Source organism: Brachyistius frenatus, unplaced genomic scaffold (genome assembly GCF_029030835.1).
Source record: "Brachyistius frenatus isolate BFR_SWC_R1_liver_20210118 unplaced genomic scaffold, ASM2903083v1 Contig_235, whole genome shotgun sequence".
Classification (NCBI taxonomy): Eukaryota; Metazoa; Chordata; class Actinopteri; family Embiotocidae; genus Brachyistius; species Brachyistius frenatus.
Window position 1 is genome coordinate 159,413 of NW_027210834.1, and position 26,384 is coordinate 185,796.

General features: G+C 42.6%; 2 protein-coding genes across 4 annotated transcripts in view; both read right to left on the reverse strand.

Moving 5' to 3' along the window:
* Nucleotides 1-5: 5 nt before the first annotated feature.
* Nucleotides 6-5,024, reverse strand: tcp1 (t-complex 1). Its single transcript, XM_069720140.1, has 12 exons — nt 4,914-5,024; nt 4,442-4,527; nt 4,225-4,353; nt 3,842-3,939; nt 3,645-3,755; nt 3,334-3,515; nt 2,846-2,972; nt 2,161-2,336; nt 1,918-2,041; nt 1,121-1,313; nt 824-987; nt 6-424 (listed from the first exon to the last, which is right to left on the reverse strand). Exons 1-12 carry the CDS (start codon nt 4,984-4,986, stop codon nt 211-213), a joined length of 1,677 nt encoding a protein of 558 aa, XP_069576241.1. The 5' UTR covers nt 4,987-5,024; the 3' UTR covers nt 6-210.
* A 3,164-nt stretch (nt 5,025-8,188) lies between these two features.
* LOC138633755 (pleckstrin homology domain-containing family G member 1) overlaps nt 8,189-26,384 on the reverse strand; it is a 43,160-nt gene continuing 24,964 nt past the window's right edge. For 2 of the 3 annotated variants that reach the window (XM_069720167.1, XM_069720166.1), the window contains exons 3-17: nt 25,064-25,164; nt 23,110-23,179; nt 17,923-17,969; nt 15,782-15,932; nt 15,229-15,360; nt 14,080-14,262; nt 13,887-13,982; nt 13,421-13,507; nt 12,959-12,992; nt 12,699-12,791; nt 12,423-12,484; nt 12,128-12,319; nt 11,865-11,984; nt 9,913-11,749; nt 8,189-9,224 (exon numbers count right to left, since the gene is read on the reverse strand). In XM_069720167.1, the coding sequence (XP_069576268.1) occupies nt 8,215-9,224; nt 9,913-11,749; nt 11,865-11,984; nt 12,128-12,319; nt 12,423-12,484; nt 12,699-12,791; nt 12,959-12,992; nt 13,421-13,507; nt 13,887-13,982; nt 14,080-14,262; nt 15,229-15,360; nt 15,782-15,932; nt 17,923-17,969; nt 23,110-23,179; nt 25,064-25,164 (4,215 nt within the window). In that variant the 3' untranslated portion in view covers nt 8,189-8,214. The other variant, XM_069720168.1, reaches the window with a different exon arrangement.

The following is a 26,384-nucleotide window of genomic DNA, read 5'->3' on the forward strand; positions in this document are numbered from 1 at the left end:
CAATGTGAATTAACAAATCAAGGGTCATTTACAACCATTGGAGCTTTATTAAGTGTCAACACAAAATCACTTGCAGTTCCTCTAGAAGCGGCGGCGAGTGGGAGAACAGTAAACAGGCAAAGTGTAAACCTACACGAAGGGCAACAGCCATGAAAGAGCTCCCTATGTATAAATACAGACATCGAACCTATCGGGACCAGTTGCAGCGTTTTAACCCTCCAGAGATCCAGATTCGACGGCATCTCTGTAGGACTGGCCGCCCTCTTTCTGCTCTGGGTACAGTTTGATGAGGTCGTCGATGCGGAGGATGGTGATGGCTGCCTCCGTGGCGAACTTGAGGCTCTTTGTTTTAACCATGGTGGGTTCGTACACACCGGCTTGACGGTTGTCTCTGGGTTTGCCGTTCACCAAGTCGAGACCAATCCTACAGGACGGAGGGAAAATTGAGTAAATGCAGTTAAGACAAAGTAGAACTTGAACAAACGAGTGTCTTCACTTAATACAGCTCTGATCTTAACAAAACAAATCTGCTCTAAATTCCTGCATTGTTTTGAAGCACTTTGCCTCCATTTTAGAGTTACACAGATGGCAGCAAAACGAGGCTGAATTCAGAGGCGCAACTAACAATGAACCAGGGATATTGTGTTTACATGTTCTACCACTTAATTTCTACCATTTCATTTAGCAGAAAACTAAAAAGGTGAGTATCGACTCAAACCTTAGGAAAAGCAACTTACATTTCCATTTACTGAGTGGACAGACCTGAAGGGTCTTAGGTAAACAGACACTACAGCTTCATGTCTGCACTGACGCAAACACTCACCACTTGAGATTCTTGCGTTCGGGGTTGACCTGAGCCTCGTTGTGGAAGGCCCGGAGCTTGGCTACCAGGTCAGTGGAGTCCTGTGCTGCGTTCACAGCCAGCGTCTTGGGGATGACGAGGAGAGACCGAGCAAACTCTGCAATAGCCAGCTGCTCTCTGGAGCCCTGAAGAGATTTTTTTTTTTTTTAAAGTGACGAGTTAAATTTCATCTGGGAGGATTTGCTTTCAAAAAGAAAACACCAAACACAAAAATGTCCAACAGCTGCAAACTTGACAGTTTCTCAGTTGAAATCTCACCATGCTGGTAGCATAGTTTTCCAGGTAAATTGACAGAGCTGCCTCCACCGCACCTCCACCAGGCACAACAGACTTGGACTCCAGCACCCTCTTGACCACACAGAGAGCATCGTGCAGCGAACGCTCCATCTCGTCACACATGAAGTCGTTGGCGCCGCGCAAAATGATGGAGGCCGACGTGCGTGCTTTGGTACTGAGGGGATGACAAGGTGGCAGAATTCAGTAACTGTACGGTTAACATGCACCAGAGTGTATCAGCATTTGAAAGACTTTAAATCCCAGTTAGGGGACCGTATTGGCCCAAATACAGAATAAACATAAGACAACCCATCCTTTTCCTGTAATGTTTTTTAAGAAAAAGGACAAACTAACATTTGTCCTGTTTGAATTGTTTTTCTGGTATACAATTAATCCAAAGAGAAGAGGGTCCTCATCATTGAAGTCTTTTTTCTCATATAAAGTTGAAATATGTCCATACATTAAAAACTCACATTTCATTTCAGACAAAAAATATATTTTTTAAACTTAGCTGCATCTTCTTTCTTTTACACTGAAACTCTCCATTCAAAAAGAATATCTGATGGCGTAAACACATGATTGAATAGTCCTTGAACATAAGACGGTCTGCAGGAATTTCCACAAAAATAAAGTGTCTTATATTCAGACCAATACGTTACAAAGTGAGCACAGCTGCTGCCAGAGCTACAGAAGAGATGCACGAATTAATTCATTATCTGTATCATTGTTTTACATTTAATGGAACCAGTAGAAAACATGTCAATAGTTGCAGATCTTACTTTTTGACAAGGATGAGCTCGTCATCACAGACGCGGTCCTGCACGACCTCCTCGGCCTGGCCGAGCATGGTCACCTCAAAGGTCTCCTCGCCCTCCAGATTGGTCAGAGAAGGACACATGGTGGCTGAGAACAGACAAACACAGCTGAGGTCAAACACGTATTTATTGTTTTTGCCAAGACATTAAAATGTATACACAGGCTTTCAAGCCTTTTTGTCTATAAGCAGCGTGCTTCCGTCTTACCTCCTGTTGCCTTGGCGATGCGTTTGAGGTCCCTCTTGAGAACCCTTCTCACCGCCATGGCTCCTACATCCACAAAATACTTCAGACACATGTCATCGATGCCACCGGTGGTCAGGATCACATTTGCGCCTGATGCCAAAATCTTCTGGATTCTCTCCTTGGTGATATCAGATTCTCTGGAACCAAACAAACACAAAAGCTATATTGTAATTCATCTCCTGTAATTAATTAACAGGTCCTGCTAAATTATGCGAGACTATACAAAAGCAGGAGCAAAGTATGGTACAGTATAAAAGTCACCACAATCCAAACTAAAACAGTCAGCCCACTTTAGCAGACATATTGAAAATGAGTCAAATAAAACAGAGCTTTGTTGTCAAGCCACAAACAAACTGCAAATGATTTTAATAGTATGATTACAAAGACGTGTAATGCACAATGTCCAGCACACAACAGTGGTGCTGCAGCTCAGACAGAAGCTGCCGCCTTGACTTGTGGCTGCTTATGTTTTGTCCCACGCGTATCACTGTGTGAACTAATGATTCAGTACCACAGCAAATTTAAATGGGATGGGTCTTAAAGATGTGTGTGTGTGTGTGTGTGTGTGTGTGTGTGTGTGTGTGTGTGTGTGTGTGTGTGTGTGTGTGTGTGTGTAAATACTGAAGAGAAAGGTACGATAATGCACCTTTGTCTGATCTGGTCGAGCTTCTCTGGATCATTGATAACGACTTGGACTCCCATCTTCATTTTAGTCTTCTGCAGGCTGAAGTCCAGGCACGCAATCTTGGCATTAACGACACGCTTCACCATGCCTTTAGACGGACACAATACACGGTTAACATTGGAAGTATACAAAAGGTAACAAAAAACCAAATGAAGTACGCCGTGTTGTACAACAGTATGAGGGATTAAGAGTCACTGAAATGTTTCAATGTTGTAATTCCAGCTGTTGTTTTATTGTCAGGCCAAAGGCGATGCCACAGTTTACAAAGCACTGCAACTAGTTTCCTTTCAAAGCCAGTTCACTATCTCCCACGCGTATCACTGCACACACCACCAGCAAGACATGGCAGCAAATTTAAATGGGAGTTGCATCAGACTACGATATCTGGAGATAAAGTGTAAATCCTCACATTTAAAATGTCTGAATTCAAGGCTTTGTGACAAACATACATTGTGAACCAACTGTGCAGTTTAGTGCATATCCATTGACCAAGAAACTCTCTTTCTGGCTGCGACCGTGGGCTTTCAGCACGTTAACGGAGTTGATGGGATATTTGGCCACCCCCTTGTTGTCCACAAACTTCACAGCTAAGGCAGCATCCACCACCATGTTGGCAAAGAAGTCTGAGTCGCTGCAGGCTCGGGGTCAAGGCAGATAAACGCAAGAAAGAATAACTTTATGCAAATAAATATAAAATGTCAACACCGCATGCAACAAGGTGGACTTATTTCCTGCCAACTCCTTCACATATCCAGGATACATTCCAATGATTTTGGAAGACATGGAGGTCTTTGCTGCGTTGATAAGACACTCTCTGCCGAGGTCATCCGTCCCGATTGTGAGATTCTCGTTGATGTAGCGCACGGCTTCTCTAGAAGAAAAGAACAAGTCAGCCAACCGGGAAACTGGAACAGATCCGGATCGAGTAATTCGTCACCATCGTTGGCGGCGTCTTACTTGCAAGCCAGACGATATCCACTGATGACCGACGTGGGGTGAATCTTCTGCTTCACCAGCTCATCTGCGCTCTTCAGCAACTCTGCTGCAAGAATGACCTAATAAACACACAAATATAAGATTAAAACTAGGAACCTGCTTCATTTTCCCAATTCACAGAATACAAAAGGTTGTGGATGACACACACTGTACCATCGTTTCATTAGGAGTGGCAGAAATGAGGCTGCTCGACCCCTTCAGACAAATGAAGGACAGTTTCTCTCCCCTGTTAGCATAGCCACACATCCGGGACAAGGCGGATGCACGGTACTAAAACAGGACTTTGGAAATCACTCTGCATTAAAACAAAACGAAAAGGTCGCGCACACTTCGACCCGACTCACCACAGACGTGGTCCCGTCTCCGACCTCCTTGTCCTGCAGTTCAGCCAGTTCACACAGGACCTTGGCGGCCGGGTGCTCCACCTCCAGCAGCTTCAGGATGGTGGCTCCGTCGTTGGTGATGGTCACGTCCTGCAACACGTGATCAGACCGCCTGAACATCCAGCTGTTCAGTTATTATGAATGAATGAATGAGTGAATGAATGAATAACTAACTCACCCCAATGTCGTCCACCAACATCTTGTCGAGGCCGACGGGTCCGAGGGAGCTCTTGACGATGTTGGCGATGGATGATGCAGCCAAGACTGCAGAGACAAGGAGGACATTTAAAAGACAGCGAGCGTGTCCTCATCGTGAAGTGTCTTCTTTCCGTGTCGTCATTGTGTCCGGCCGGCCACACCTTCAGACGGCCGGCCGGTCGGTACTGAAGCATCGCAACGTGCACCGCTGGCGTTAGATGCACATTTTATATATAAAAACAATAAAATAAAATAGAAGCCGTTAATGTGCTTTGAAATGTTCCTACCGAGGCGGGAAACTTAAAGTCTTGGACGTTAGCGGTAGCATTAGCACGAAGCCACACGTGCAGCGCGTGCTGTAAAAGAACCCGTTTTCCCGCCGCCCGCCACGAACAACGAGAACAACGTCGAGTGTTTCCGGCACACAAAGCGAAGCAGCAGCGAAGACTCACCATTTTGAGAGCGAACAGATTCGCCGCTCGTTCTGTGGCCGAGCACGTTTAACGGACCCTCCAGGAGAGACATTTTGAACACCGACACAGCCGAGAAGAAAGGAAGCCGCGCGGTGCACTCTGGGTAAACCGGCGTTAACCCGAAGCTTCGAGAAGATCGTTTATCAGAAATCCCGAGTTTTACAGCGGAAGGGCTTTAAAACAAGGAATTCATTTTAACTTTAAATCTGTAATGAAGTTTCACGTCAACCAGTTCCCTAAACAAATTAGATTTTTTTTAAAAACGACAACATTTTGGTGCATCTTTCTTTTAAACTGCATTTCCCAGAATGCCCTCCAACTTCCGCCCCGCCCCTCATTCTTCTTCTTGAGTTTTCCATCAGCGCGTAGTTTAGTGCGCACTGGTGCTCCACTCCTTCAATTTGCTGAATTTTATGATGGCATAAAAATAAAAATAAAAAGTGTGAGACAAGCTACTGAGAAAGTATATGGAAGATTATCGCAATAATGTTGTTTTTTCCAATATAGATGTATTTTTATTGCCTTTATTTTTCTTCCTTGTAGTGTTTATTGTAGTCTTTGTTTTTTGTTTTTATCTCTTGCAATGGCAAATGTTGCAGTTATTTTCATTTTGGATGTATTGTTATAGTTAACCATCAGTCTTCATGTAAGGATTCTGACGTATGACGTTAAAGATGAACTGCCAGACCATATACACATTTATATTTGTCAATTGATTGATCAGCAGAAAATTAAAACTATTTGGATAAATGATTAATCATTGAGCCTATATTATTTGTGCAAAAATTCCAAATATCTAATGGTTTTAGCCTCTTAAAAGTGACAATTTGGTGCTTTTCCTTGCCTGAAATTACAGTGCAAGTTGAATTCAAAGGTGTCCTCTGTCGGTATATTTGTCACAATTTCCATGTTTTATACGCCAAACAGACTGTCAATTTATTGAGAAAACCATCAGTAAATTTACCCATAATGAAAACTGTCACTTTATGAAGCCCTGTATAAAACATTTGAAATTTGCTGCTTAAAAATGAATTCTCGACCTACCATTCTTCTGCATCAAACACTTATTTTTGTGTGCGAGTACTTTTTCTTGACGATATTTTACTTTAGACTGGTACTAAAAGTACTTTTATTTAAGTAAAGGATCTGGAAACGATATTGCTTCTCAGAAATATAATTATACTGATGAATGTTAAGCAACAGCTTCTTTTATATTCACAGACACAAAGACACGAAGATGAGTTTAATCTGAATTTATTACCTCCAATACATTGTTTTGTTGAGCAATGACAACTAGGCAGTTAAAAAAATACAGTACACTTAACTTAAACGCCAAAGCATAATAAAGCATACCAATGGCATACAAGAATAACTTTCCTAAAATGTACATCTTTACAAAGTGTTTACAAATAAAATGTAAAAAAGACAGAAAAGTGCAAAAAAAGAGTCAATGAAGACCAACAATCCCCACCAGTGAAAAAGAGGACAAAAATATACAATGAAAAGAACATACTTCATATTCCTAACTTGTGTGAGATGCAGTTTTCCTGATATGAACAGTAAGCCATGATGTTGTGCTTCTCAACTTTTCATGTGTTTTTGTGATTTATTATTTAAGTATTAAGCAGTGCTTGATAGAAAAACTACCATATCTGATAATATTCACAGTATTTGATTCAAATTTTGTGAGTCCCTAAATTATAATAAAACCATCTTTTAATAAATATGTTGTACTTTCATTTACAACTAGTCTGTGGCTTGCTGTAACTGCGACCAGGGGCAGATGCGTTAAGTCATTTTTTTTTTTTAAAGAAAATAAAGTGTGTGGTATATCCAAGGTTTGCTTCGAGAGGTTAGAAAACAAATGTGTTGTATGAAGTGACTGACAACAATCTTAATGTGACTTCTTTTCTGTGAGTAAGGATGGAATATCAGTAGCGTGACAGTTGGGACGTAAACAAGGTAAATAAACAACTGACTATCCATTTGAGTAAAAAAAACAAAAACAAAAAACAAAACCCAACCAAATAAAGCAAATGTACACCAAATGCAGTACTGTAGTGTTTTAACTAACTCCCTTTAATGCTCTCCTTTGTGGTCCCTCTTAAAAACAAAAGGTTAAAATTAGCATGATCCAAAAAAAAAGAAAACATCATCTACGTGTTGAGATGAACATTTTGCTGTACATGATGGATGCCCCCAAGCTATCGCATATAAAACATTTCTGGTTTGCTCACAGATTCAAAATAAATATGAAGTTCTATGTTTTCTTATAGATTATCTAAAATATCAGCATTTTCTCTTTATTTTTAAAGCACGACACCCTACTGATGTCAACGGTGGTAGGTAGAGTGACATATACAGTACAATAACTTCAAATAGACTTACAAGTCTAAGTCTAGTTATACTTAACTTATTGGATCTTTTGATAGCCAATGTGTTTTCTTTCCTGTTTGTTACAGTTATTGCCCAAAAAATAAGCTCCTAAAAGTGACCAACTAGCCTGAGAAGCAGATCTGAAGATTGCAAATGTGAACTGTAACTTTGTCAAGCTGCTTGTTCAGACAATTACAAACACTAGCCACGACTCTGGTTCACCCCTCCTACAGTGCAGTTAAAATAACCTTAAGAACAAAATGAAAAGAAAGGGATCATGATTGAAGAGGTACCCCTCATGTGGGGGGAGGGGGGGTCACGATCCGGCAAAGACCATCAGATATTTGATGCGTTCGGTGTGAAACGCCGAGCACAGAAAAGATTATAATTCAGTCGGTAGCAGATATCCTGAACTACTATATCTGTACAACAGTTTATTGGCACAAGTGCTCTTGCAGAATCAATTCATATGACTTCAATGACCTCTACAAGGCTCACACATAAAGCAATTAAAGAGTTTTAATTCCTTTGAGCATTAAAATCCATTCAGTCCCACCGAATGCCAAATGAGAACATTGCTTTGTCAAAATCTTGAAAAGTTTCCAACCAGATGTCTGGAAGTGGTAAGGCAGCTCGCATGCAGGCTCTAATGTGGCATTTTGACCATTAATAGTAACCTATTATGTTTTCCTTTGAAGCCCTGTTACACAAAGTATAGGCATTAATTTGTCATTATAAATATGGCTGCGATCAAAGAGACTGTGTCTGACCCATGCTGTTATATTTGTTTTATATCTGTGGTCTAGGATGTAGATGTAGGGCGTCCAAGGCAAAGCAGCAGTGTCCCCCTTGTGGTTATACGCTGTATGATCATATATATTTGGCTTTTAGTTGTCATGTAGCCTTAGGCAAAGCTACTGGAGCTCAGACACTGTAACTTCTCCCTCAGAGACTGGACGATGTTGGATTGGCTCTGCTGCGGCTCGCTCCACAGGTATTTCTCCAGATGCTCGCGGTCCAGAGATCTCAGCGGGTCGCAGGAGCGGACCGGGGTGCACGGCAGACTCTGAGACTGGACGAGACCCCGGCTCGGACCAGAAAGGATGGCTGAGCTGCCATTTCTCTGTGCCAACCTGTCCTGCTCTTGTTCACTCTCGTCCTCTGAGCGGATCTCGACATAGTCATCGTCATCTTCCTCGTTGTCCTTAAAGTTGGCCAGGTAGTTCTGGGTGGCGGTGAGTATGCTCATTGCAGAAGCCCGATTGAGGACCACCACCTGTTGTCCATCGTGTAAAGTGAGGTCTGACTGTCCCTGGGTAGACCGCTCTGGGAGGCTACTCTGCCGACCGGCCCGACCCAAACTGCGGCCGTGAAGTCTGTCTGTGGACCGATCCACAGCGGGTCCGTTACATTTGAGTTCAGACTGGGGGTTCTTCTCCTGCTGCTGGCTGCCCAGAGAGCTGACTGACTGACAGTGACCGGGTGGGGATGACTTTGAGGGCAAAGACGGCGCGTTAAAGGAAGGATGTCTCTTAATGGAACTGTACACGTGATCCTCTTTCTCGCTCGGCGCCGACATGCACGAGCTCCATCTCTGTGACGGCGGAGTGGTTGGAGAAGGAGGGAAGGTCTTGAGAGAGGGGATGGAGCAGGCAGAGGTGAGCCTGCGCTGCGGGGTAGAAGATGCCCGAGCATCCCCCACCTCGTTGGAGCAGGAGACAAAGCTGGCCAGCTCTCCGTTGCTGTAGGTGGAGTGGAGCCATTCGTCGTCCAGAGAGGTCTCGGGCATGGACGGAGAGGACGACAGCCCCGGGTGGCTGTGATGGGGGGTAGCAGAGGTCTGACCGGCTACACCGGGAGAGTCCTTAAACATGACCTGGTCATAGAGCTGAGAGTACTCGGCTATCCTCGCACCTGAAGAGAGAACAGAGAGTGAGAAGGGCGTGTTTGTATTTTTCATGCAGCATCGGATATTTTGGCCGTTTAGAGGCAGTGGACATGATCTCTGAACACAGAACTAGAGACAGTCCATATTTGATAGATTTACAAATCCAGCAAATATGGACAGACAGAGGAAGAAGCAACCTCTTTGACCTTATACACAGTCATTTAATCAATTGTCTTCTATATTATTATTGACCGGGGTATTCTAAATATATTTTTATCCATTTTAGACAAAAAAAAACTTTAAGTGAAGCTGAAAAATGTTGTCAGTTAATCAATCAACTGAAAAGTAATCAGCAGCTCTGACTATTTAATTTTTTTTGATGGAAAAATGACAAACATTGTCTGGTTACAGCCTCTCTAATGTGACAGTTTTCTGTTTTTCTTTGTCATATATGACAGTAAATAAAAAAAATCTTAAGGTTTAAAACTGTTAGTCAGATAAAACAAACTAACTTAAAACAATACTGTTGCCTCGTCAGATGTTACGAATGCCTTTTATTCATTGTTTTGACATGAACCAGTTTTTGTAATTAGAAATTGAGAAAATAGCCATCAGATAAATAAATAATGAAATAGGTGAGACATCTTGACTTTAAATTTGGGAACAGACTTGTCGTAAAGTATCTTTCAGAGAGAAATGAATGTTTGGAGTTACCTATGGCAGCACCTCCTTGTTTCTTCTCCTCTAAGATGGCGGCAAGGTCTTTCTGTTTCTTATCTGCTCTGGCTCGAGTACAGGAGTCTCCGGGGTCCATGCTTCTCATGCGCAGCAGCTGGTTGGCTTTCTTGATCTTCTGGCTGTACTGCCGCGCCATCAAGAACACACGGTTCTTGCTTTTGTCCAGTTCTAAGTCTACAGACTCCCCCAGCAGGAGGGAGGAGGATCCCAGAGGGGTGTCCAGACCTGCCAGCTCCCCTGGAAACAAACTATGAAGGTCCTTGAGGGCACACTCTCTCTGAGGGGGGTTACGTTGAGGAAGCTCCACCAGGTCGTCGTCTTCTAGGCGGAAGCTGCCACTGCTGAGGCGAGCCAGTCTGTTGCGGATGCTCTTCACTGTGCCTGGGAGCGGCTCCGGGGTGACAGGAAGGGGGCGTGATGTGGGAGCAGGGCTGTGGTTTTCTTCTTCAGTGGTGCCTTCACTTTGAAAGTCAGGAAGGTTGATAACTGGGATGGTGAATGATGGTGTGGAGGTAATAGGTGGGGGTTTGGGCTGATGTGCTGGGGGACTTTTGGATGGAGGGCTGGCTGCTTGAGGACTGATTACAGGAGGGCTCTTTGTCTGGCTGTTTTTGACAGATGAGGCCTTCTTCGGCGACTCGCTGGCACTCACAGGGAACGCGGCAGGAAGTCGGTCAGCTTTCTTCTCATTGTTTTTGATGTAGTTTTCTAAGTCGTTCCAGATCTCGTCAACCCGCTCAGACATCTTATCTCCTTTCTGTGAGCATTGGGGAAAAGTCTCCGAGGCAGAAGAAGAGGAATAATCTGGCTCAGAGGAACACGGGACAGGACAGGAGACATCTGGTCCTTCATCAAAGTGGAGGCTCTCCTCAGAAACAAACCCTCCAAGACTTTCAGTCAGGTCTTGTTCTGAGGCCAGCAGACTGTCCCTCTCTTGTTTCAGTTTATTGCCTTCATTAATTCCCTTGAGCTCTGTTGATGGTGGCTCCCTAAAACAAATGGTGTCATATATGTTCTCCTCCACTATCTTGAGCTCACATGTCCCAGATGGCTTCCCCTCTTGTGCGGAGGACCGGTTGTTCTCTGACGAACCGTCTGGTTCAGTCACAGACTCTGTGGCCCCTGGAGCGCTTGGTACCCTTGCTGCCGGGCCCTGGGACCCCTGTGGATCTGTAGATGTCTCTTTCTGCGGCTGGCTCTCTTCTGGGTCCTTTCTGATGAGGCCCATGCTCTTCAGGTCCTCATAGCTGATATTGTCATAAACATTTTCAATATCGTCTATTGTCAGCTGCTCAGCTGAGGATGACCCAGATATGTCATTGCTGGATGATTCAGTGTGGATCACTTCCAGGTTGCTGTGACCGGCCGAATCATCTTCAGGGCTCTCTCGGGCCTCCGTAGCCTTCTCTCCTGCACTGCTCGCCCTCCGCAGGACTCTGCTTCCATCGGGTGGAGGGTCAACCTGCACTTTGGGCACCTGCTCCACATGCCAGCTGCAGGGCCGAGCTGTCTTGGGTGATGAGGTCGCGTCTGACCTCTCCGAGGGCGCCTCTGGTTCTGGTCCGCTGGGCTCCGTGGGGACAAACATCTGGTAGATGTCCTCGTCCTCGTCCTCGGGCTGCATGGTCCTCTGGCGGGTGGGGAACATGGCCCTTCGAGCCCGATGGTCTGCCCAGATGTTCCTCACAGAATGGTCGCTTTCTGTGACTATAACAGCAGGAATGGGGGATTCTGGAGGCTCCTCTGTCACGTTCGGGGACCTGAGGAGTGGTGGGTGGTGACTTCCTTCCCTTACCAGAGATTCTCTGGCTCTCTGAGTGGAAGAACCGCAGAAATAAGTTGTTTTACATGAATAAAATCACTGAGATACAATATATAATGATTTCATTTATCAGTTACTACAGTGTAGCCATGGACTAATTTACTACCTGGAGGTCTGAGGTGCTCATGTTGAAGGTTTTCCACTGTTCTATGCTATCAACAGATGCCTGAGGGTTCAGCCTCTTCCTGCTGCTTTTGCCAGGGACTCGCAGCCTCTTTCCGCCTCCCTAAATGCAGAGTTTTCAGCATTAATAACATATTTAAAAGACATGGAATTAAACGATCACACAGGCTGGAAAGTGTGTGTCACTGAAGTGTTTTAGTTAAGAAATCAAATAATGCAGACTTGTTTTGGTCAGCATAAACCCACCAGACCACTGTCATCCTCGTCATCAGCATCCTGCTGATGTGGCTCCTCTCCCTCCTCCCTGTCACTGTGGTCATAGTGATCGCCGGGATCCAGAGACTCCTGTGATTGGTTGATGAGGCTGCGACTGCGACCTATAGTGCCCAGAGCCAGCTGGGACATTGGAGAAAGGAGGGTGGCGCCGAGACTTGTTCGCTGGAGAAGCGGAGACGAAGACAGTTTGGGGTTTGGTTCAAAGAATTGGTGTTTGTGATTGTTTATGTGTTAAAACGGTTCATTATCTTTAATTATGACTCACTTTTTCACCGTCAGTGTTGGCAGCATTGTGCTTTGCATTTTTCAATAATTTAGATAGGGGTTCTGCAAAGACAGACAAAACAAACATGATAAAAAAAACAAAAACGTAAAGCTCAACTGTGTAATTGTGTTATAGATTGTGCATGTGTGTATAAAGTTTTATTTATGTCAGTATTTTTGCAAACCGAGTTAGGACAACAGCACTTTTGATCTGGTCCTCGCTGTTTGGTCTTAAATAAACACAAAGTTCACTTGGACTTTTGACTACATTTCTCACCTTTTCTGCGTCCTCTACGAGGAGTGGGGCCTTCCTTGGTTTGAAGGGAATCCTTCTTGTCACTGTCGGGGCTGTAATGAAACCCGGGATGATCTGCAGAAACGACAGGAAAGATATAACACCACTCGTAAATGATAATTAAAATGTAAAAGATGATATCTGCTGACAAAGAACATGAAGATTAAAATATATAAAGTAGAATATTATTTTAATGAGAAAAGATCATTAACTTTTCAACTTAAATGTAAATTTGCACTTACGCATTGCATCCATCTCCAAAATGGCTTGCTTGGCCTAGAATTCAAAGAGTAAAGTCACGGTCAGTTCAACAGGTTAGAATATGATGAACACGTTTTAACACTGGATGGCGCCACACTACTGTCATGCCTCAACAATTTAGTTCAAGTTTGACACTTGATGAGCAGCCTCTCTATGAAACCATAGTGAACGTTCTCAGTGACTCCAGGAGAGAAATCGTCCGTTTCCATTTGCACACGGTCAAAGGCACATGAAGAGACAGAGAAGTGACTGTGCCAAAATGACAATAAATAAGTGTAAGAAATCAGTGAACATGAAAGCAAAGACAGTAGAAAAAAGGAGGGAAATACAGAAAAGACAGAGAAAGGAGGAGGGAGTTATCTTTCCAGCACATCCCACTCAAAGCTTGTGTTTATGCCATCAGTGAATAGAGAAGGAGCTGCCAGGAGATGAGCTGCTCTTACCTTGGCAGGGATTTTGGCAGGATGGTTTTCAAGTATGAGGCGCTTGAGGTGCAAGATCCACATGCGCTTGTCTTGTTGTGATTTGGCCTGGGGGCAGAGGGCGAAACATCACACAGAAGATAATATCATACATGCACTTTAAAGGCAGCTAAGGGGGTTGGAATAAATCCTTCAAAATTTGCAGAGCTGCTTCCTTACATCATTACACATTAGCTTTTTCTTTTTCAGTGGTTAAGTAACAAAAATGACCACCATTAGCCTTTAAACGCTCAACATGTCTGAGCAACTCAGTCAGGTGAACCTGGTCGTTCAACAAAGCATTCAGACACCTGCAAATAATCATCACACTTTCTGATTATAATCCTGCACAAAGCCACTAACAGCTACATTTTTAAACATGTAGTGACATTCAAAAGGTGTTCGACGTTCGTTAAGATGTGTACCCTCTCATGTAATGTTGCTATACCTGGACTGTGTGCTGTAGTTTGGGATTCTTGTAGTGAAACACGCTGAAACTCAGCGGCTCTTTAGGAATAATTTCCACCAGCATCAGGTTACAGCACTGCAAGACACATGACAAAAATAGTGTTACTGAGCAGAAACATTTCTACGTGCAGTGTTTCTTTAGAACGTGTAGTGCTTCGAGCTGTATGACTGACCAAGATGTGGGCTTTGTACGTGTAGGTTTCTTCTCGCTTCTTGGTGATGAGCAGAAGTTTGTCGAACAGGAAGAGAGTTCTTTCATTTTTGGCTCGTTGCAGACGAAACGTTCCCTCGAGAACCAGCTCTCCGTAGCCGATCAGATCGGGGCCCTTCCAGTTGGTCAGCAGGCTCTGAATTTCCTGCAATGAGCACAGAATTACAGAAAGTGAGGGGAGTTGAATAACTTTATTTATTTGTTTGTTTGTTTGTTTGCAAAAAGGAGATTTAAAAAACAACAACCATTTGGCCAAAAATAAACTTTTGAAATGCAGCTTATAAAAATTCAGTTCCATTAATCCAGTTTATCAAAAAATATAAAAATGAATTATGGTAAAAAGAAAAAGCAGACTATGAGTGAAATAGTGTTAAAAGATTAATAATTAATGTAATTTGTATAGCTCTTTTAAAAACACAAAGTCCTTTAAATATGAGAATCAAAACAACATAAAAAAACACAACTAAAAGTTGAAACAGTAAAATTACAGACACACCACTGAAAAGCTACTTTAAAAAGGTAAATTTTTAAAGAGAGTGTAAAAAGAGGAGGATATAAGATGTGAGTTGTGTAACTGAATGCAGGAAGACACAGACTTAAAGCCATAGAAACAAAAAGGTTGAGGGGAAGTTGGTAACAATGGTAAGTCAGGGAAAAATGCCGATGAAGAAGAAGAAAAAAAAGGATAAAATGAACATTTTTATGAAGCCAATACTTCCAGACTCTTAGAGCAAACGTTTCCACACATTCCTGTATTCATCTCTAACCGTTCCGTCTCCCAGCAGATAAAAGAAACAAACTTCCCTTTTATGTGCCCTCCTTATGCAAGGCCATCATTAACCCTGTGGAAAATGCAGTGACTTGCGTAACATGCAGGGAGGATCAGGGCCTTGGCTGATTCAAAACCTAGAGTTCACATAACTGTTCTGCAGAACAATAAAAGAATTGGCTCCTTGAAAGGCTTTAAACTACTGCGTGTGCACGCTGGACACATGATCACACGCTCAACATGGAATGGATTCAGGAAAGGTTCTAAGAAAGGAGGATGACTGTTCAAGATTTCAGGTCATCCAATCGGTTCTAATCTTTGTTTTGTGTGCGCTCGCTGTACCTGCAACCTCACAGCATGCTCGTGTCTCCTCTTCATGTCGTTGATGTGCCAGGCCACCCTCTGCATGGTGTCTATTGCTTCCTGCACCACCTCGTAGGTCTCCGTGTCCTTCTCCATGTGGTTGGCTATCTCCTGTGAAGGCGACACATACAAACCGCTGTGAGTTAGCGTTCACACACAAGTGTATGCACAAACATTTACACATGCATGTTCACAAACACACGTGCAAATAATGGGTGCACACTTACATACACCCGTGTGTTGTTTAGGTGATCATAAAAAATAAAAAACAGTGTTTGCACTCCAATACAAGCACATACAACAGGAACACACACACTGAGCACCATATGTCTGAACATTTGGCTTCTCCAACAGAGCCGAGTTGGAAGCCGTGTCAGAATGCTGTCACTTCACTGTACACACGCATTGGCGTCGATAAAAACCATTAGTGTGCACTTATAAGTGTGTGTCTGAACTTACATTTCTGTGGGTACAGAGTAAATGTTTGTATGTCAGTGTGTGTGTTTGCGAGCTAAACAACTGTTAGACGTACGTGCAGCAGTAAGTGGTACTTGAGGATCCTTTGCACTGGCTTGAGCAGGTAGGAGCCCAGGGGCAGGGAGTGCCTCAGAGATTCCTGGCGCTCGCGGAAAAACTTGGCCAACGCCTTGTTCCTCATGCACTCTGTGAGCACAGCTACCGACCTGTGGAGACAAAGCACAGCAAATAAGATGTCATGAATGCGTAGTATACCGTAATTTGACAGCAATGACGAGTGAAAGCTGTAATGCATGTCCTGAAAAAACTGATTAAGAAAAATTTGACCTGTTTGGACAGAAATTGAAAACATAGAGGGAATATCAACTTATAGATGACAGGGATCATATACATATTTAAAAAGCACAGAAAAGGATCTCCATCTTTCAGCCTGGACAATATTTCTATATTAATCATTTTATTAGTGTTGATATTGATTATTTTTATTCTCCATAATTCATAATGTAAAATGATATAAAATAATACATACAATAATATCTAAGTCATAATGTGCAGATGCACCGATTTTGAAGTTCTATCAGTCGTACACTGAAACCACTTATATATTCAAATGATAAATCCTCTCAATCAAATCATCTGAATTTGGGTGAGAGAATTCATCAAAATATGTTCTATGAAGTTAAATAAAGTTATTAATGATCCGGTCCTATTTCAGCCTGAGATCCTCTGAGAGATTGTATCTCTAATGGCATGATAGATGCTTCATGCTGGTAGAGATGTCCTCACCAAAATTTAAATTTGTTTTGCCACATATTTGAATAAAACACCAAAAAAAACTCGTATGAACCAAATTACTGTCTGTGGAGCTTGTTTGACCTGCAGAAGAATAAAGATCTTTTTTACAAACAAATGGAGGCTGTATGCACACACACACACACACACACACACACACACACACACACACACACACACACACACACACACACACACACACACACACACACACACACACACACACACACACACACACAGGCATGTCTGCATGTCTAAATTCCAGTGCAGCTCCACACAGGCCTCACATTGTTCTGGAGGAAACCCGACCTAAGAGCTCATAGATCTACAGCCTGTGTGTGTGTGTGTGTGTGTGTGTGTGTGTGTGTGTGTGTGTGTGTGTGTGTGTGTGTGTGTGTGTGTGTGTGTGTGTGTGTGTGTGTGTGTGTGTGTGTGTGTGTGTGTGTGTGTGAATATGTGCAAGTGTCTGCCTGTGTGTCGTGTGTGACCTTGGTAGGGGTCACCAGCTGTGGTGTGGATGTGGGAGACGGTCTATCTCAAACAGCTGACAACAGCCCCTTCACTCACACAGAGTCACACACACACACACACACACACACACACACACACACACACACACACACACACACACACACACACACACACACACACACACACACACACACACACACACACACACACACACACACAATCAGCATTCAATTAGTCCCCATTAGCTTTTAAATAGCTTCTTGCTCACGTTGCCTTTCTTATCATACACAGCAGAAGGAAGCTGGTAGCCAGAGGAGAAGGTGTGTTAGGGAGGTGCAGTATATCACAGCAGGAGGTAAAGCCTCACGTTTCAGCTGATTTTATCACAGACAGTATGCACAGTGACACAAGAGTACTCCACATTATTCCATACAGGTGTCCCACGGCAACACAACGCTCACCACACAACGCAGAATAAAACATTACCAGCGTCAGCTATGGTGGAGTGACAACTCTAATACTCCGCCTGTCAGTGTGTGAGCTGTAAGTCTTTCAATAGGCCACGAATAAAAGAATGGCAGAAACAAATGGAGCAAGAAGCAGGGCGGGAGGTGGAGAGCCCCCGAGGCACAACTGACGGTAGACACTTTGACTCCTGCTGAGGAGGACTCTATAGAGCGTGTCAGCTCGTCAGGGAGGAAAAAAGCTGAAGCATTGAGCGCCGTACATAATGGAGCTACGTGAGACGCTGGGAAGACGGCGTACGGAAGTGAGATCAGGATGCAATAACGAGTGTACAGTAGACCGCACACACACACACACACACACACACACACACACACACACACACACACACACACACACACACACACACACACACACACACACACACACACACACACACACACACACACACACAGGTTGCTTTCTTACCGCGGGTAGTTGGTGCAGTACTGGGTGTAAATGTGGAACTCTTCACTCTGTAACAACACAACAGGAACAAAATTATTAGATGCATTTATGTAACAGGAAACAGAACAAAATGAAGAGTATCGAACAAAAAGTCTGACGTGTAACGATGTCAGGTAATGTTTGCTGGCAGGTAATGTTTGCTGGCAGGTAATGTTTGCTGGCATGCTAACATTTGTTGCACTGACCACACGGTGCAGGCTGATGGGAATGTCATTCGTTTCTTAGAAAGCAAAATTTTAAATAAATGAAAATGACACTAATTGAAAGGTGACGGGAATTAATGCCTGGATTTCATGCATACATATCAGATTGTTGTTGATATTTCAGTCTGGATCAATGTATTGGACAGACAGACCGACCAACTGACCGACATATAGAAATATCCTTCCAGCCTTTTTGGACTTCATATAAATCTTTAAACCAAGTATATTTTAGAGCATCTTAACGTGGTGACAAACTGGAACTTCTATGTTTTTGAGAGGAATATTCATCTCTGACAGCATTTTGTTGTGATTTTTAATGGATTTTGATTCTGTGTAAAAGTGTATGTTCAAGGATGAGCTCACTCACAACAGTTAAAATGATGTCTGCATTACTTTTCGTCAGTGTTGTGCTATTCTTTGGAAGTAATGCAGTTTAATCTTAGACAGACTTGACCATTTTACACTATTTCCTCACAACAGTGATGTTTCTTTGAAAAAAACAAATGCAGATTTAATATTGAAATACACGACCAAGAATGAGTGCAAAACAGTGCACACCTCGACCAGTAGAAAAAGTACATTTAAGTTAAACATAGCAGCAGTGTTTCCTAAATGTTTAGTTGTCATTTTAAGTATACGAGCCTTGAAGTCAATGGGCTTTTACATAGAAAACCTCTCGTACTGTACGAAGCTTTGAAGGTCAAGATTTAGCCACATCATTTTTTGCCTGTTTATCACTGGTTATATCTGCAGTGGGTCGTTTCAGCTTTGATGACTGGCTGGTTATTTCATGTTTACTGGTCTGCACACTCTGAGCCCACAGACAAGGAATCCACTCTCCTGCGCTCACCGATCATAATTGAACCTCATCCCTGTAGTTTATGATTAGCCTGCACCCTGGCCTTTAATTCCTGGTTTATCTCAACAGCCCTGAGCGCTTGGATTAAATATCCCCTCCTACCTCATCGCCGCCCCTTTGACTGAGATGTTTCCCACCTTGCATACCTCTCTTAACATCAAAGACATCAGAGGCAGCATGACTTATCAAAGCTAGAATGAACCTCTTTGCTCTGATCCTCATATCATCCGGGCCATCTCTTGATTTCTACTTCTGCAGCACATTTTTCATGTCCACATTGATCTTTTATGGACAGTTTCTTCTATTCATAATCTTTCTCCCTGAAAGCTTTCCTCCTCATCCTCCCTCTTCTCATGCTCTCTTGGAGGCCTCAAGATTAACCCCTTGCAGTTGCATAACGTGACTAATTGAGCTCTCTTTGTGTCCATAAACACGAGGGGGGTACAGCTATCAGGAAGCGACATCATAAACACAGAGGGGAGATGACAGAAGTTTGTCCTGGTTCATTATGTACACCCATACACACATACACATAAAGCAATGTGGGCATTCACACACATTTGCCAACATATGACTCATGGTAAACTTAGTTTGCACACACAGGAAGTGTGCGGATCGTTTTTCGCTGTAAGTAAATATAACGTTCGATCACCACAACGCAAACAATTCGCCCCGCCTCATACAAACAATGCATCTCTCCAAAATATACTGAACATACGAACACACGCACACACAATGGCACAGACACAGACAGACTTTCATGATTTGTTAGCTGGAGGTGCTCCGTGGGAACCTTTCTAAATTGAAGAGCAGGGCTCTCCTCCTCGTCTCCAGCAGTCTGCCACCACAGACCAGGCCTAAACACAACCAGATGGGCCACCATCGATTTCTGATGTCACACACTAACACACTCCTAATACACACTCCTAATATCCCTCTGCACCATGAACACAAGACCACAAAGTACATAAATGCTTCCACTGCAGACAAATTTTGCAGAGAATGCATGTGTGCACGCACGCACGCACACGCACGCACGCACGCACGCACGCACGCACGCACGCACGCACGCACACACACACACACACACACACACACACACACACACACACACACACACACACACACACACACACACACACACACACACACAATCACACACATCAGTGCACGCTCTTTGAAACTAACCAGAAAGCCAACAGACCTTGAAATAACTCGCATCTATAATACATTTCCCTTTTAGAAATATATACAAGCTATGTTGAAAGAATTATAATAATCACATCCCATCTGCATGTGAGAGTTTTGAACTCTGCTACATGGAAATCAAGAGTATCCGTATCTGTAGTGAAATTATATGGAAAGGTTTGTCCTTGTTTGAGTGCTGCCCACTAATCACTACAGAGCGAAACAGAAAAAGTTCAAGCTGCTTCAACCCCCACTCATCACTTTAATGAAAAAGTAATAACACAGCAGGTTTTGTTGTTACGATGATTTCTTCGAGACCGGACTGGTCACAGTGAGTCACCAGATCAGCACTGAACCCGGTAGATCATTAGGAGTAGGGGAAAAAAAGAAGGAGCATAACCTCTTGATGTAATTGTGCTCTTTGTGCTTCAGTCAGCATGTAGCAACCTATAAAATGCTTTAAAAGCTTACTCAACACATAGCACGGTGAGGATTTTGTCAAACAGAGAAGAACATGAGGATAGATGGCCAATTATCTAAGAGGGAGAGATAGAGATTTACAGCGAGAGCTGTCTCTTCTTCAAATGGTGCTGGGTTATGATTCTTGGCTGCTGAGACGAGAAAAGTATTAGTAGTGTGTGTGTGTGTGTGTGTGTGTGTGTGTGTGTGTGTGTGTGTGTGTGTGTGTGTGTGTGTGTGTGTGTGTGTGTGTGTGTGTGTGTGTGTGTGTGTGTGTGCATTTCACAGCAGACAGTGAGAGAGGTTTTGCGGTTTCCAGAATCTTAGCAACCATGACTAACCTTCAGTAATATAAAGGAACTCTGGTTACTACCCATTTACCAGAAGTCAGCCTGTGAAATCATGAAACCACACACGCATGCGCACGCGCACGCGCACACACACTACAGCATCTCTAATTGTGGTGCCTTAATGTAAAGGCAGCATGATGGTCAGTGGGGACTAAATACTTCCAGGTGCTGGTCTGACTACTGACCGCCTCATACAACTGAAATAATGTGCCGTATACACCCATTTCAGGAGAAATATGAAAAATGTAACACGCAGTTAGATCATGGCCACAATGAACACAATACCAAATATGGCGCATAGATTTTAGGTGCTTTGTGATTGTCGTTTCCCCACACATGATGTTTGTGTTGTAAACACAGCCAGAAGAATAGCATTAAAAATGGACTCCTGCAGGACATAGTGAACCACTGTAGAGGAGTGTGTGTGATGGGCAGCAAGACAGGAGCTTGTTACCTCACCTACTGAATAAAGTAGGATTACCTTTCATGGTTTTAATTGACATCTGCAGTATGAGTGCAAGACTCATAAGACGGAGGTTATCAGGCAGGACGTTATTTGTGAAGGCAGACTGCTGGCTAAACCACATAGTAAATATCATAAGAATGCATTGCTGTTTTTATGATCACTGTTGTACTGGCTGCAGAAAACCAGTTGATAGCATGATGGAGATTTTGTCCAGAAACAAGTGGAACTGACTATCTGAAACCACAACGCCACCAAACAGCTTCTATTTAATCTGACTTGCATTTTATGCTGAGAATTTATTTGCTAACAGCAACATTAATCAGTTGGTTAGAGGATGTCATCATGCTGGTTTGTTGATGGATGTCAGTTAATTATGCAGAGTGGTGATGTGGGCTGCCATAAAACCAGTTTGTCTCAACAACAGCTGCTGTATTTTGGGAGTCTATGACGCTACTGGGACGCGTTTTTTTTGTACATGGTCAGACAGTTGCTCTGTGGTGTTGGGTGTAATTGCAGTTGGGGAGGGAGGGAATCTAAAGTGTTTAAGAGGAAGTGCTGGAATGCAGCACATTATCATGGGACATAATCATGCGATCATTTTATGGGGCACGGACGGGCGAAGAGCAGGGGAGGAATAAAAGCTGAGACACACAGAAGGACCAGGGATATTTTGAGCAGAGTTGCTGAGTCCAGTTTTTCTTGATGAAGCACTACCGTACCCCCCTCCAGTAAAAAGGTGATTATTAAAATTCCTCTGGAGTTATCGTTCCTCACTGCCCTCCTGCTGCACTTCAAATTGGGATTCCCACCACCAAAATAAGGCTGTTCAGCTCAATAAACTTTCAAAGAAGTTTAATGCAGTGTCCTCATCTGATCATGGAAAGTTATCTTTATAAAAGCTCATTCCTTGTTTCTCATTTTCTGTCCCACGCATGTCTTTGTGTCTGTGTGCATGTGTCCAAACCAGCTGTGTGGACAGGTTTCAACAAGCAGAGGTCGAGAGTGCATGAATGCAAAGAGACAAGTACTCTGAACCTTTACTTAAACCAATGCAAAGTACTCCACTGCAAGTACAAGTTCATTCAAAATCCTACCTAACTCAAATTAGAGAATTATTATCTGTAAAACAGCGTTCTGCTTTACAAATTTGTATTAATTGTTTCCAGAATACTTTCTAATCTCTGCTGTTTCTTTTTTTTTTTTTTTAATATTTGGTGATTATACCTCTTTGGGCTTCAGCTGTTACTTAAATGAAACCATCTGAGAAATTTCAAGTGAAACTGCAAACAGCTCAAAGATCTGAAATATGAGACTGTTTTATTGCACAAGCCAAAAAAGATAAAAGTACCGGTTTAATCTTTAACAATGCATTACGTATTTCATTTTATCATATGATTTATTTTATGTGACACCTATTCTGAGAAGTAACTCATAACTCCAGCTGTTAAATAAATATACTGGAGTGAAAAGCATAACATTTCCCTTTGAAGTGAAGTAGAAGTAATAAGTAACAGAATTTATATACTCAAAACCTTAAATAAATAAATGTGTTTCATTATTTTTTACTAATTAAACGAGGAAGAAAGCTGAAAAACGTAAAAGGAACGAAGTGACTATCTTTACCTTGGATACGAAGCACTCTGCGATGGCCACAGGGTCTGCGTTGCACTTCTCAAGATCATAAAGAAGATCCCTGAAACAAACACAGATTTCACAGAAATCAACACTCAATTTGAAATTGTGCACTCATACGGTGTAGATCCTAGGACTGCAAATAGTTTTTTTTATTATCGATTAATCTGTCAGTTATTTTCTCAATTAATCAATTAGCTTTTTGGTCTTTAAAAGGGTCATGAAATGCAGAAAAATGTGGGGTTTCCTAAAGCCCAAAGTGTAGCCTGAAATATCTTTATTTGTCCACAACCAAAAGAAGATCAGGTCATTATCATGAAGAACTACAGGAACCAGAAAATATTTACATTTAAGAGGTTTAACTCAGAAAGATTCAGCATTTTTTCATAAAAACATTACTCCAAAAAAATAAAAAAACAATTAATTTCCTGTCAAACAAAACTGTCAAACTTATTAATTTGTGCAGATCGAGTAGGTTCCTGAACTACAACACACCTTCCTTCTCCTTTTTCCGTGACACATAAATATAATTGCTCTCCCATGATTCATTGTTCCAAACAATTGAAGTGGATTTCAGGAGTAAGAGTCACCCCGAGTACAAAAATTAGGCCTTAGGGCACTTAACGCTGAACAAATAAGAAACTTCCATGAATTCAAACATCCAGCTCCCGAGTGTTGCTGTGTGTGTATAACTGCACACTGTGGAAAAAAATAAATGGCCTCTGGTGAAGTTATTGTTTCATGGCTAAAGCATGAGGTCACTGTGACCGCTTTAAATCACTTTTATGCTTCCTTTTACTGGCCGGTGTGTCTGTGCACGGCAGCTGAAAAATGAATAGGTGGGACAGAGTGTTTGTGTCTCCAGACCACCATGGCTGATGCTCAACTAGCCATCTCGTCTGGACACAAAACTTGAACACACACAAACACACAGTCTTTAGCGGTGCTGGAGGAGACAAATATGCAGACGGGAAGTGATTATACACACTCCCAAACACACACACACACACACACACACACACACACACACACACACACACACACACACACACACACACACACACACACACACACACACACACACACACACACACACACACACACACACACACACACACACCTGACTGCCACAACAACGCCCTTCCCAGACATCAACAGGTGGTTCAGCCCAGTTTGACTGTTAGCTGGACATTTTTGTGGAGCCTGAGGTCTTTCTGTCTTTATATGTGACAGAACTCTTTCTGAATGAACTGTGATGAGCAAAAGTGGACTCTCTTGTCAATCATCGAATTCAAGTCCCTTCCCTCTCTGATATATCCTGACAGATTCTCCTAGGAATCTCTTTAATTATAATTATAATTATAATTAATAATAATAAAATATAAAAAAATGTCCAGCTAACAGTCAAACTGGGCTGAACCACCTGTTGATGTCTGGGAAGGAAGTTGTTGTGGCAGTCAGGTGTTTGTTTGTGTGTGTGTGTTTGGGAGTGTGTATAATAATTATAATTATAATTATACAGCTAATGGAAGTGTTAATACTGAGTGGGAAATGGGTTTCTATTCACTACAGATTGTGAATAGAAATAACCAGACTTGGGTACACCTTTGCAATTTAATGCAATTCAAAACAAGTATCCTGCTGTACAGTCTACTTTTATGATATGATATATTCAGATGAAGCCTGCACATTGAAACTATAGTGAAAGGTGGAAACTCTCGCTGACGCTGTGCTGCGACGAGGCTCAAGTCACGCAGGCTGTGTGGATGCTCTAAACTGTTAACTAGAAACTAAAATAGCGCTGAGGGTCCCACAGCTGTCAACCACAGGTGAGATTAGCGGTGCGGCACGGGCCTTACAGTGCCACATTTTCTCATATTCGTGACTTAAGTCCGACTTGAGTCCAAATCTGTACTCACAAATGTACAGCTGTGTGTAGTTGTACCTGTTAAAGTGGTAGATGTCCTGGATGTTGCCGAATAGTGAGCCTTTATCCTCAGAGCTCAAGGCCAGTCGAGACTGGTTACTGATACACTCCAAGTAGTCCTGCAGACATAAAGAGAGAGACTGTTAGAGGGACTATTGGACTGTTGGCTCTATTTTGCACCACTTTGCCCAGACACCAAATAATCATACTGAAAATGTCCAAACATACTTATGCTTTGTCTGTAATCTTTAAACTAATATATGAATGTGTTGGATATTATGAGTTATAACAACAAAGCAAAAGCCGGATCATTTGTTTCTTGAGAATTCAACACGGGACAAGCTGTTAACGGGCTGGCAGCCAGCATGTCTTTAAACTCTCCACGAGGGAACCCACAGACTTCCATTAACAACTACACCTGTGTAAATAATCTCCGATCTAGAACTGAACAGAAGCAGAACATTTTATATTATCCCTGGATATCATCCAACACCAAAGAACACATTATGAACTAACTTATTGATAATGCAGATTTTACCTGAATAAATTGACAGCTTTATGTGCCAACATATTGGAGTAGCTCCAGCGACAAATCCAGCTAGATTAAATGTTCTGGTGATCAAAATCCTACTTAATCCAGTTGCTGACGGGGGAAATATCATGTTTAAGTGTGCTTGTCCTCAAATCCCTTTCCCTCTAGATCCAAGAATACAAAATGTAATTAAAATTTTCTTTAGATTAAACTTTGTGAGAGAAACTAAAACATTTAAATAATCCTTTACCATTAAACTCTGGTGTACTGCCCCTTTATTTAACTAAACACCTGATTCCTATATTGGTGTTTTGTGTAAACAGCTCCATTCAGAGATAACGCAGGTCATCAGGTTTGTTGTAAATTTGTCAGACAGTGACTGGGAAACAAAGGGTTAAGTTCAGTCGGTAAGATTTAACTTTGTAGCTCTTATCGCGGCTAGTGATGAGCGCTGATATGACTGATTAAACACCAGCCTCAGTTCTCTGAGTGCCCTGCAGACAGAAAGTGAAAGGTGGAGTCAGGAAGACAGAACGACCAGTAAATAGCAGAAGCAAAAACAGATTAACATTTCTCTGTCGCACGCGATACAGTAAAATGACTGACAAAAGGACTGTCAATCAATTTAATCCAGAAATCTTATGGTTCCAGCAACTGTCATATGAATATGTGCTGGTTTTGCATATCTGTTATCTGTAAACAGAGATATATATCCAAACCACAGATATCTGGGTCTGTTCATGCAGTGAACTGTAAGTTCAGTCTATTACAAAGGATGAACACAGTGCACGTAAACACACACGTATC

What these genes read in the sequence shown, in the direction of transcription:
- tcp1 (XM_069720140.1), bottom strand. Translation starts at nt 4,986, where the DNA reads ATGTCTCTCCTGGAGGGTCCGTTAAACGTGCTCGGCCACAGAACGAGC. An exon ending in GAGACGGGACCACGTCTGTG is followed by an intron (nt 3,940 to 4,224) that starts GTGAGTCGGGTC and finishes TGTGTTTATTAG; the next exon opens with GTCATTCTTGCAGCAGAGTT. An exon ending in CATCGCCAAGGCAACAGGAG is followed by an intron (nt 2,042 to 2,160) that starts GTAAGACGGAAG and finishes GTCTGTTCTCAG; the next exon opens with CCACCATGTGTCCTTCTCTG.